Genomic DNA, 12,559 nt, shown 5'->3' on the forward strand with positions numbered 1-12,559 from the left:
CCCCCCCCTGCTGGCGGACGTGCCAGCTTACCTTCGCTGCGCTCCTCACCTCCCTGCCCGGAGACATCGCTTCAGACGCCGGGGAAAACATGCTGGTCAGCTGGTGAAGCTGAAAGCTCTGCGCGCTGCATCTTCCTCTCCAGCTGGCGGTCATGGTCTCCATCGCCAGCTTCCTGTGTGCCCGGACCAGGTAACCAACGGGAGTTGTCAGCCGGTGCGCAGCTCGGACCAACCTGGAGGGGCTGTTATTGAAAACCTGCGGCCCTTAGCGCGCGCTAACTCCACTGCTGCTAGCTCCACTTCGGACAATATCCGGATGTGTTTGGTCAACGCAAGATCTGTTACCAACAAAACTTTTATCCTCAGGGACTACTTCCAACAGCACGATCTGGACTTTCTGTGCATCACAGAGACTTGGATGTCTCCGGGTGAGTCCAGCGCCTTGACGGAATTACTGCCACCGAACTGTTTGTATTTTAACGCCCCGCGGCCATCAGGCCGGCGCGGTGGTGGATTATTAACAATATTCAAATGAACTTTTGACTGTAAACAACTGCCCATCCCAGTTTCCCGCGCCAGCTTTGAGCTGAGCGTCTTTGAACTCGGACATTCACCTCAGAATTTATTTGCACTCGTCTACCCTCCACTTTGATCTAAGGGTTTCATAAATGAGTTTTCTGACTTCTTGGCTGAAATCACACCAAAATATGAGCACCTTTTCATTATGGGGGACTTTAATTTGCACGTGTGCTGTCCTGAGAAGCCCTTGGTTAAGGACTTTTTAGATTTATTGGACTCATTTAATTTAACTCAGCATGTAAACGGTTCCACCCAAGACTGTGGACATACACTGGACCTTGTTTTAACTCATGATATGACTGTTAATAATCTTGTTATTGGTGATCATGTTTTTTCAGACCACATGCCAGTCCGGTTTGAGTTCACCCTCCCCCATCTAACTCCTAAGCCGTGCATTGCTGCCCGTAGGACCCGGACCATTAACCACTTCACTGCCACACGTTTCACAGATGTTTATAACTCTGAAATGATAATTCAGCCCCCAGTGTTTCTCTCCACCACTGAGGAGTTGACATCCCAGTTCAACTCTGTCTGCTTAAAGACTATGGATCATATCGCACCTGTTAAAACTAGAAAATCAAAACTGAGAGCAGAACCTTGGCTGAGTGACGTCACCAAGGCCATTAGGCAGCAATGTAGGAGGGCGGAGCAAAAGTGGAGGAAAGACAGGCTGCAGGTCTCTTTTCAAATACTTAAAGAGAGTTGGCGCCGTTATCAGAAAGCAGTAAAAGCTGCTAAATCCAAATACTTCTCTGATATAATTACCTCAAACTCTCACAACCCACGTGTCCTTTTCTCCACCCTATCTCTGTTCTCCACCTCACTGAACCATCACCTCTGGAAGCCTCGACTGAGCTGTGCGACAACTTCTTACATTTCTTTTTGGAAAAAATTGCGACCACCTGGGCTCTCATTTCCCCTCCAACTCATGACCCATCCATCCCACCTCAATCTGTAGCTCTATTTGACCATTTTGAACCCATCACTCTATCTTCTCTAGAGCAGGTCATGTGCAGCTTGAAACCTTTTGGCTCCCCCTTTGATGTGGTCCCCCCTCGACTACTAAAGGAGTTTTTCCAACTCTAGGTCCGTCCATTCTTGATATAGTAAACAGTAGTTTATCCACTGGCGTGGTGCCAAAGTCCTTTAAACATGCTGCCGTCCAGCCTCTCCTGAAAAAAAACAAACCTTGACCCCTCAGTCGTTTCCAACTACCGGTCTGTCTCCAAACTCCCATTTGTTTCTAAAGTACTGGAGAAAATAGTCGAGTCCCAGTTGAAGTGCTTCCTGGAGGATCACGCCATCTTAGAGCTTTTCCAATCTGGCTTTAAACCTCTCCACAGAACTGAAACTGCCCTGCTGAAGGTCTTTAACGGCATCTTCAGATTCACAGATACTGGTGATTCTGTGCTGCTTGTCCTGTTGGACCTCACAGCCGCCTTTGACACCATCGACCATGAGATCCTCATTGCTAAGTTGGAGCAGTGGGTGGGCGTCACAGGATCAGCCCTCAATTGGTTCAGATCTTACCTCGATGACAGATCCTTTTGTGTCTCCATCGAGGATTTTAGTTCCGCAGAGGCAGAGCTTAAATGGGGGGTTCCGCAGGGGTCCATCCTGGGTCCCCTCCTATTCTCTTTATACCTGCTGCCACTTGGTGCTATTTTCCGGAAACACAACATGCCCTTCCACTTCTATGCCGATGACTGTCAAATTTACTTCCCCCTAAGACACAATGGTATATGCTCTATTCAACCGCTGCTCAACTGCCTGGCTGACATCAGGGACTGGATGGCTTTAAATTTCTTGAGTTTCAATGAAAAGAAGTCTGAAGTCATGTTGTTCCCTCCCAACGACACAATCACAAACCTCTGCATCGACCTTTCCATCGACTGTATTGACCTCTCCGCTCTAACCCTGTCAGAAAAACAAAGAGTCACTAATCTGGGAGTGATAATGGATCCTTCCCTGAAGCTTAACGATCATGTAAACATGATCGTTAAATCATGCTTCTTCCAACTGAGGCGGCTGTCTAAACTGAAGCCCATATTGTCCAAAAATAACCTGGAGACAGTAATACATGCATTCATTACATCTAGGCTTGATTACTGCAATTCGCTCCTGTTTGGTATCAGTCAGACCTCCACTGCATGACTACAACTGGTCCAGAATGCAGCAGCTCGATTTTTAACCAGTACAGGCAAAAGAGAGCACATTACACCAGTTTTGGCCTCACTGCACTGGTTACCGGTTCACTTTCGAATCCAGTTCAAAATACTCATGTATGTCTACAAATCACTGAACAGTGTCGCACCCCCCCCCCCATCTCTCTGATCTGCTACAACCGTATGTCCCACCATGTTCCCTGAGGTCAGCGGACCAGTTGCTCCTCACAGTTCCAGGAACTCGTCTTAAGTGCAGAAGTGACAGGGCCTTCTCTGCAGCAGGACCAAGACTCTGGAACGAGTTACCTGTTTGTCAGACAGGCCCCCTCCCTCTCGGTTTTCAAGTCCTGTTTAAAAACTCACTACTATTCAGTAGCTTTCAACACCAGATGATCTGTGTTTTGATCCAGTGTGCTCCACACTGGTTTGTCGTCATTATCTGCATCGTTTTTTGTTTATATTCTGATTTACCTCATTTTGTATTTTGCTTGGTGTGTTACCTGTTGTTTTGTCTGTACAGCACTTTGGTTGGCTTTGTAGCTGTTTTAGGTGCTTTATAAATAAAGTGGTATGGTATGGTATAGAATTGATGGGAAGATGGATGGGGCCAAATACAGGACCATTCTGGAAGAAAACCTGTTTGAGTCTGAAAGAGACCTGAGACTGGGACGGAGATTTATCTTCCAACAAGACAATGATCCAAAACATAAAGACACATCTACAATGGAATGGTTCACAAATAAACGTATCCAGGTGTTGGAATGGCCAAGTCAAAGTCCAGATCTGAATCCAATCGAGAATCTGTGGAAAGAGCTGAAGACTGCTGTTCACAAACGCTCTCCATCCAACCTCACTGAGCTCGAGCTGTTTTGCAGAAAGAATGGGCAGAACTTCAGTGTCTCCATGTTCAAAACTGATAGAGACATACCCCAAGAGACTTGCAGCTGGAACTGCAGCAAAAGGCGGCGCTACAAAGTATTAACGCAAGGGGGCCCAATAATATTGCACGCCCCACTTTTCAGTTTTTTATTTGTTCAAAAAGTTTGACACATCCAATAAATTTAATTCCACTTCACGATTGTGTCCCACTTGTTGTTGATTCTTCACAAAAAATTTAAATTTATATCTTTATGTTTGAAGCCTGAAATGTGGCAAAAGGTTGAAAAGTTCAAGGTGGCCGAATACTTTCACAAGGCACTGTATGTGCTGCTGACTATCCATGCTACTGATCTCATGCTGCTGATTTATTTCATGCTTCTGTGTTCATTCATACTCATCTGCTCACACACTCATGTTCGTGTTGTTGTTGTTCGGCATATTGTTTTTATCCTATTAGTGCTTAGTGTATTCTTTGTTCACATCTTAGATCTTATTACTGTTTTTGTTTTACATTTTATTGTTGGATGTAACTGGGACCCTGTGTACACAGTTTCATTCCACCTCATGTACTGCATGTGATGTGAATGACAAAGAACCTTGACCTTGACTTGAACAGTAGCTGAACCTATCAAAAGAGCAGCTAAACTTTGTCAAATATATGATAAAGCTAAAAGTGGAAAAACAAATGCTAAAATGAAAAATAAAGTTGCTAAAATTGGCAAAACAGCAACTAAAAGCTAGAAAGAGTATAATGATAGCTTAATGCTATAAGAGGTAGAACAGTAGCTAAAAGGAGCAAAACGTAGGTAAAAGCTAAAAGTAGCAGAGCAGTAGTCTAAAGCTAAAATGAGCAAAACAGTAGTTAACAATGAAAAGTAGCCAAATGGTAGCTAAAGGTTAAAAGTAGCATAAGAAGACAAACAGAGCAAGCTGAAGCAGATTTCAAAGAGAACAATGTTTTTGAAGAACATGATGAACTCTCATTTCGCCTACTCCGGGAACTGTATTTTAAATCAACTTCAAAAATGACAAAAACAAGTCTTTTCTGTTTGAGCTTAACGTTTTGATTTAGAAAAAGCACAATGTGTGCTGAAGTAGTCTGACTGCAAAAAACAACTACAAACAGGAAAACAATTGTGTAATGATGAGTTAGCCTTCACAATAAGTGCGTGTTAATGCTTCTGACATCCTGAACCATTTCCATGGTAACAGTTCTAGATCAGTTCAGTTTCAGGCTTTTTGTTGAAATAGTGAGCCCTCAGAGTCCACACCTGTAAACAGCCCGACCAGCCTCCACAGCCACCCAGTCCAGAGCAAAATCGATCTGCCGAACGAACGAGGACATCCTCCTCACCACAGTGTGAGCTACGTTCAGGACCACCTGCGGCTCCTCACGCATGATCCTGCAGTGATTCAAACACAAGTATTTACCAACACAGTGCATGTGAGGCAGCACCCGACACGTTCTGTGTGCCTTCCTGGTCTTACTCGTAGAAATGGGCCTTGGATACAGAGAGGAAGGTGCAGTCTCTGTGAGCGCGCACTGTGAAGATGAGGGGCTCCCCCGTGAGGACAGCCAGGTGGCCCACCATCTCCCCTGGGTGGGTGACAAACAGCAGACTCTCCTCCTCTCGGTCTATCATCCGCTGGTACACATGGAGCAGCCCCGAGATGACGAACGCCACACTCACATCCTGCGAGGAGTCAGAGGAAGTGCGGGTAAAGGTTAGACCAGGGCTCTGTGCTTTTGTTACAGCTGGCTTTATTACAGCTCATTTCAACTTTGTTATCTATACGAGATAAATTCACTTGTTTATTGACAGATATGGTCCTAGGATGAAAAAAAGTCCATCTTCTTTCATTTAAAGAGTTTTCAGTATCAGGACATAATATAACTAGCTGTTTATTTTTCCCAGGTTATAAGATTATTTAAGATAAGATATAATTTTATTGATTAAAATCTAAGCCCGAGTGTACAAAAACATGCAAGAGTACACCATGTTTTTTTTTAATTAAACAAAAATAAAATGAAAATGGAAAAGTTGTGTGTAGAAAAACAGATCCAGTTTTGCTGCTTCTACAGGATTTCAGAGGCTCTGCCTCAGTCAGCAGCTGCTGATCAAACATATTGATTAACTGATCATCGTCAGTATGAGCTCCTCTATAAAAGCAGGAGTTTTTGCAGTTTGTTGCTCTTGAGCACACAACTGTGTGTTAACACAATGCCAAGATGGAAAGACATCAGCAATGACCTTAGAGAGTCATTTATTTCCAAACAAAATGGTTACAAGACCCCAAATTTATTGAATTTCTTGGTGATAACATTGACACACATTTTCAGATAAATACAGATCAAACTAGTGCAAGTGTAAAATGGGAAGCTATTAAAGCTTACATTACAGGTATGATCATAAACTATACAAGCTTTAAATCTAAGATTCATTTTGATGAATTAATCGATCTTGAGACTCAGATTAAAGTTTTGGAGTTGGATGAATATCAAAATGATTGTCCAGCGAAACATAAAGAGCTTTTGCTGTTGAGAACTAGGTACAGAGAGCTTTCTACTAACAAAATTGCAGCAAATCTTCTTTGGTTGAAACAATCTTATTACGGCCAAGGTGACAAAGCAGGCAAAATTCTTGCATGGAGAATTAAAAAAAATGCAAACAGATAGAGCCATAAACACGATTAAATTAGAAAATGGAAACATGGAAATAGACCCAGTTGCAATTAACTACTCCTTTAAAACATTTTATGAATCACTTTATCAATCAGAATATCCAGAAACCAAGCAGTTACAGTCTGAATTCTAAGACCAATTAGATATCCCAACTATAAAAGATCAAGATAAGATTGAACTGAATAAACACGTAACGGTTAAGGAAATGTTAGAAGCTGTGCAGAACATGAGGAGTGGGAAAACCCCAGGACCTGATGGGATCCCTGTTGAGATTTATAAACTATTTCCAGAAAATTACTCCCTCCATCACTAGAAGTGTTTGAAGAGGCATATGAATCAGGAATTCTGCCACCAACTTTACAGACTGCACTAATTACCTTGGTTCCAAAGACTGGCAAACCATCAACAGAAAGAGGATCTTATCACCCCCTGTCTTTAATGTGCTGCGATACTAAGATACTATGCAAGGTTTTGGCCAGAAGACTAGAGTTGTGTGTTCCATCCCTAATTTTTAATGATCAGAATGGTTTTATTTTTGGGCGTCAGGCATTTCATAATATACGTAGCGTATTGAATATATTACATGAAAGGCGTGATGCGAAAGATAATGCAATCCTGACACTGGACGCCGAAAAGTCTTTCGACAGGATTGAATGGAAATATTTAATGGAAGTCTTGTCAAGGTTTGGGATGGGAGAAAAATACCTTAAATGGGCGAAACTTTTATATACAGAACCAACATTGGAAATAATAATGAACAATAACATATCACAAACATTTAGTCTTTACAGAGACACGCGACAAGGTTGCCCTTTTTCTCCTCTTTTATTTTTGTTTGCTATTGAACCCCTGGCCTTGGCCATCCGACAGCATCCAAAAATCTCTGGTGTTAAAATAGGAGAGCTGGAGCAGACTATTTTGCTTTTTGCAGATGATGTCGTTATATATCTGTCCAACTTGAATACATCCATTTCAACACTTGTTGACCTAATCCAATCTTTTGGAGCATTTTCTGGCTACAAAGTTAATAGTTCAAAGTCAGTTATATTATTTTTGAATAAATATGAAGGACAAAACCCAAAAATATATACTCCCTTTTCAGTTACCCAGGAGGGATTTACATATTTAGGAGTCAAAATAATTCCTGAAATTGAGAATATAGTCTCACTCAACTATGATCCCATAGTACAGTCTACAAGCGAATCTTTGAGTAGGTGGCTGTCAATGCCGATCTCTATGCTAGGCCGTATTAGTATAATAAAAATGTCAATCCTCCCTAAACTTCTTTACTTATTTCAATCTATACGTCTTCCACTTTCATTAACTTTTTTTTTGTAGGCTCAGGAAACTGATCACAAATTTTGTATGGAATAACAGGTGTCCAAGACTTCGGCTCTCCTTATTGTACCTTTCCTACAATAGAGGGGCTTCAACTACCGAACCTACAATGGTACTATTGGGCGGCACAACTGCGTACAGCTATGCTTTACTTTTCCTCTAATCCTCCAGCATGGACAGCTATTGAACGTGCTACAGCAGGTGGTTTATCTCTTCAATCATATATTTATTCTGCTCATATTAAAAAACTCAAGAAACAGACAAAAATCCATTTGTTAAGAATACACTATCTGTTTGGCACGAAGTACATGCATATATAAAGGATGTACCTAACCTTTCACAATTTTCACCGATATGGGGAAATTATTATTTTGCACCTGGCAGAGTTGATGTTGGATTTAAGCAATGGGCAGACAAAGGTTTAGGAAAAATAGTTGATTTATATGCAGATGGTAGACTAATGACCTTTGACCAGCTGGTTCAGATATTCCATCCCTAGAAAGCACTATTTTAAGTATTTACAGTTAAGAAGTTTTATAACATCACAGGTCCACAACTTAGAGGAGCCGCCCCTCTCAAAAATTGAGAAACTCATTGTAAATAATGAAGATAATCAAAGACAAACATCACTATTGTATGCTATGTTGAGATACAGATCTAAAGATACTTCACAATCAAGACTTAATGCCTGGAGAGATGACCTACGAGTAGATATTACTCAGGCTGAGTGGGAACATGTTTGCTTAAAAGCACAAATGCAGACTATTAACACAGCATTAAAATTGTTACAGTATAAATGGCTGTTCAGGATATATATAACACCTGTAAAACTTAACAAGTTTAATTCTGACATTCCTGATAACTGTCCTAAATGTAATGTTAATATTGGCACATTGGTGCACTGCATGTGGGAATGCCCAAAGATTCAGATATTTTGGAGGAACACAGTTGATCTGATCTCACTTATAGCTGCTATAGAGGTTCCTTTTGAGGAAAAGTTCTGTATATTAGCTATCTATCCTAATGACATTGTACCAAGCCACAAAACAGCACCTTTGATCGACTTATGTATGCTGCAAGCCAGACGAGTAATCGCTTTGAAATGGAAAAGTATGGACAGTCCTACAACTGCAATGTGGCTACGGGAAATGGCTTCTTTCCTTGCTTTGGAGAAATTAACATATATGGTTAAAGGAAAGATCGGTGAATTTAAAGGAAAGATCGGTGAATTTAAGGCAATACGGGACACCTTCAAGCAATTTTTGGAAAGTAAACAAGCTGAAGTGAAAGAATGGAATGGAACAAAATAAAAAAGCAGCACCCAATAAGATTAATAATAATTCATACAACTCGATATAAGAGTGATACTCTATCTAGGCATTAGAATTGGATGATAGAAACCTTTTTCTAAACATTTGTACGTGTTTAATATTATGCATTTGTACCTTTTTTATTATTATTATTGTTTTTCTTTATTATTATATTTACTATATATATATTTTTTTTAATTATTTATTTATTTATTTAAATTAATTTTTTGAAACCCTGAGTGTTAATTGTGGATGGGGGTGGTGATTGTGGGTGGGAACTCTTTAATGTATGTTTGAATGTATATCTTCTATGATTCATATATGAAAAAAACCAAATTAAAAAAAAGAAAAAAGAGAGAGTCATCTATTGCTGCCAATCAGTTAAAGATCATTTCCTAACTGTTTGAAGTCCATTGTTTCACAGAGAGAAAGAATATTCATAAACGGAAAACATTTGAGACAGCTGCAAATTACACCAGGAGTAGATGTCCCAACAAATTCACCCCAAGGTCAGACTGTGCAAAGCTCAGAAGAATGACAAAAACCCAGTAGCTCCACTTCAAACACTACAGTCCTCAGTCAGGGGGTCACGACTGGACAGACAGAAACAGACAAGAACGGTTTGTTTCCAAGTGTTGCAGGAGAAACCCTCTTCTGTGTGAAAAGAACACGGCAGAACAACTTTGGATTGTAAGGTTTGATCTAAACGTAGCACAGGATGTGTGGGACAATTGAACACATGAGACAAAGTAGAGATGTGGGGGGAAAACAACACCTCAAACCAATGGTCAAGCATGGAGGTAGGAGGCTGAGGGTTTGCAGCCAAAGGACCAGCACAACTCAAGTGGTTGAGTCCATCACAAACTCCTCTGTACACCAAAGGAATCCAGAGTCAAAGGTGAAGATATCTGTTTGTCCGTTGTGGCTTCAATTCAGATTATTGAACAATGACATACACGTGCTGCTCATAAAATTAGAATATCACTTAAGACCAATAAAAAAATGATTTTTAGAAATGTTGGCCAACTGAAAAGTATGAACATGAAAAGTATGAGCATGTACAGCATCAATTCTTAGTTGTTGCTCCTTTTGCCAGGATCACTGCATCAATGCAGCGTGGCATGGAGTTGATCAGTCTGTGTCTCTGCTCAGGTGTTGAGAGCCCAGGTTGCTCTGATCGTGGCCTTCAGCTCTTCTGAATTGTTGGGTCTGGTGTATCACATCTTCCTCTTCACAATATTCCATGGATTTTCTATGGGGTTAAGGTTCAGACGAGTTTGTTGGCCAGTTAAGAACAGGGATACCATGGTCCTTAAACCAGGTACTGGTAGCTTTGGCACTGTGTGCAGGTGCCAAGTCCTGTTGGAAAATAGTCCTGGTTTAACACTTGTAACACTGGAGGTAAATTAACTGGCATTTGTAAATAAAATGTAAAGCACAGCTCGGTAAGGTGTCTGCACTGGTGAAGGTGAACGGTGTCAAAGCTATTCTTTTTTTTTTTTTTTGGTTTGTTTGTTTGTTTTTTTCCCTCTCTTTTCCTTTTATTTATTTATTTATTTATTTTTTACTATTTTCTCTTACGTTTATCTGTTACCACATCACTTCATCAGTCTTTTTCTCTTCTTTACCACCCAACAAACACTTACACACACACACACACACACACACGCACACACACACACACACACTCACACGCACACACACACACACCAGAGAACTTTATATCTTTCAACTTCTCTCACACCCAGCTTCTACTCAGTGTTCTTGTATCTTTCCACTTCAAACTTCACTGTGTGTTTCTAAACATCTAAACAGGCAATCTCAAGCAATAACTGTAATTTTAGTTGGATCCGTTTGTCTCTATGGTGACATGCGCTGGTCAACTTTAGCTACTCACGCACAACTATGGGCACATTAAGGTTTGTGACTTGGAATGTCAATGGAACCAGTACTCGGCAAAAAAGATTAGGAATTTTAAACCAGCTTAAAAGACTACAGGCAGATGTCTTTTTACAAGAGACTCATAAATCTATTACAACTGCAGATGATCTTAAATCACCTGAGTTTCCTGATGTGTTTTGTTCCTGCTATAACTCAAGACAAATGGGAGTGGCAATATTAATACACAAAAATGTTAATTTTACAGTACTAGACACAGTTACAGACCCAGAGGGTAGATATTTAATAATAAAACTTTGTATAAATAACTACAAGCTGTGTATTGTCAGCATATATGCCCCAAATGTTGATGGCACCTCTTTTTTTCACGATTTTTTCTCAGCATTCATTTACCCTTTATTTATCCAGGTAGTCTCATTGAGCCACGAGAACTCATTTTCAAGAGAGACCTGTTTAGGGAGCAGATGGTGGGGGTTAAGGGCCTTTCTCAGGGGCCCAGAGTGGGGCCAATGAGGGTGGAGGGAGGTGTGGGTGTTTCACCTTTTCCACCCACGTTTTTTTGATGTTGACGGTACCGGGAGGTGAACCTACGACTTTCTGATTGCAAGCCCATCTTCTAACCTCTGCGCCACCACTCCCCCCAAGCATTGTCTGATCACTTGGATTGCTCACTTATACTTGGAGGTGACCTCAACTTTGGTCTAAATGAAGAATTAGACAGATGTAGTAGAGCAGGAACTCAGCGCAGTTGGCAGTCCATAAATATAGTTAAACAGTACATGAGTGATTACGGACTTTGCGATGCATGGCGGTCTCTTCACCCGAACCGCAGGGAGTATATTTTCTTCTCACCTGTCCATCACTCTTACTCTTGTCTGGATTATTTTTTAGTCAGCAGCTCGTTGTTGACGGACATCCCGGACACTGAGATACACCCTATAGCTGTCAGTGATCATGTTCCCGTCTGTTTAAATCTAGCAAACAGAAAAGAAATCCCAAAAAGTATAAACTGGAGATTTAATATATCATTGCTTGAAGATGTAGATTTTATCAAATATTTTACAGAAGAGTGGGCTTCATATCTGGAGTCATGACTTGCCTATAACATCAGCATCTGTTCTCTGGGAGGCAGGGAAAGCAGTGATGAGAGGTAAAATAATCTCATTCTCATCACATAAGAAGAAAAAAGAAAATAAACATATTCAGGAACTAGAAGAAACCATTAAATTGTTAGAAGCCTCCCAAGATAAATACATGCTGGAGAAAATGTGTAAAGCAAAATTAGAAATAAATGAACTTATTAACAAAAAAACTCAATTCTTAATACAAAGACTCAGAAAAGAAAATTTTGAACAGAGCAATAAGTCAGGTAGCTTTCTAGCAAAACAGCTTAAAATAAATAAGGAAAAAACAACTATTCATGGAGTTAAAGACTTGACTGGGAATACAGTTTATGATCCTGAAAGTATAAACAGCATTTTCAGAGATTTTTATAAAGCTTTATACTCACCGCAGATAAACCCATCAGATGATGAAAATGATCAATTTCTGGATAAAATAACACTTCCTAAATTATCAGGTAGTCAAGCAATGGAGCTGGACTCACCACTGACACCAGTGGAACTCCAGGAAGCCCTCAAAAGCATGTCCAATAAAAAAGCTCCAGGTCCAGATGGATTTCCAGCAGAGTTCTACAAAGAATTCTG

General features: G+C 40.6%; 1 protein-coding gene across 1 annotated transcript in view; it reads right to left on the minus strand.

Moving 5' to 3' along the window:
• Positions 1 to 12,559, minus strand: part of pnpla7b (patatin-like phospholipase domain containing 7b) — a gene marked incomplete in the record, with an annotated part of 164,612 nt that overhangs the window by 56,843 nt on the left and 95,210 nt on the right. The window contains 2 exon segments of the mRNA XM_037679949.1: positions 4,895 to 5,026; positions 5,112 to 5,317. Of these exon segments, the coding sequence (XP_037535877.1) occupies positions 4,895 to 5,026; positions 5,112 to 5,317 (338 nt within the window).

Source organism: Nematolebias whitei, chromosome 8 (genome assembly GCF_014905685.2).
Source record: "Nematolebias whitei isolate Nwh7 chromosome 8, NemWhi1, whole genome shotgun sequence".
Taxonomy (NCBI): domain Eukaryota; kingdom Metazoa; phylum Chordata; class Actinopteri; order Cyprinodontiformes; family Rivulidae; genus Nematolebias; species Nematolebias whitei.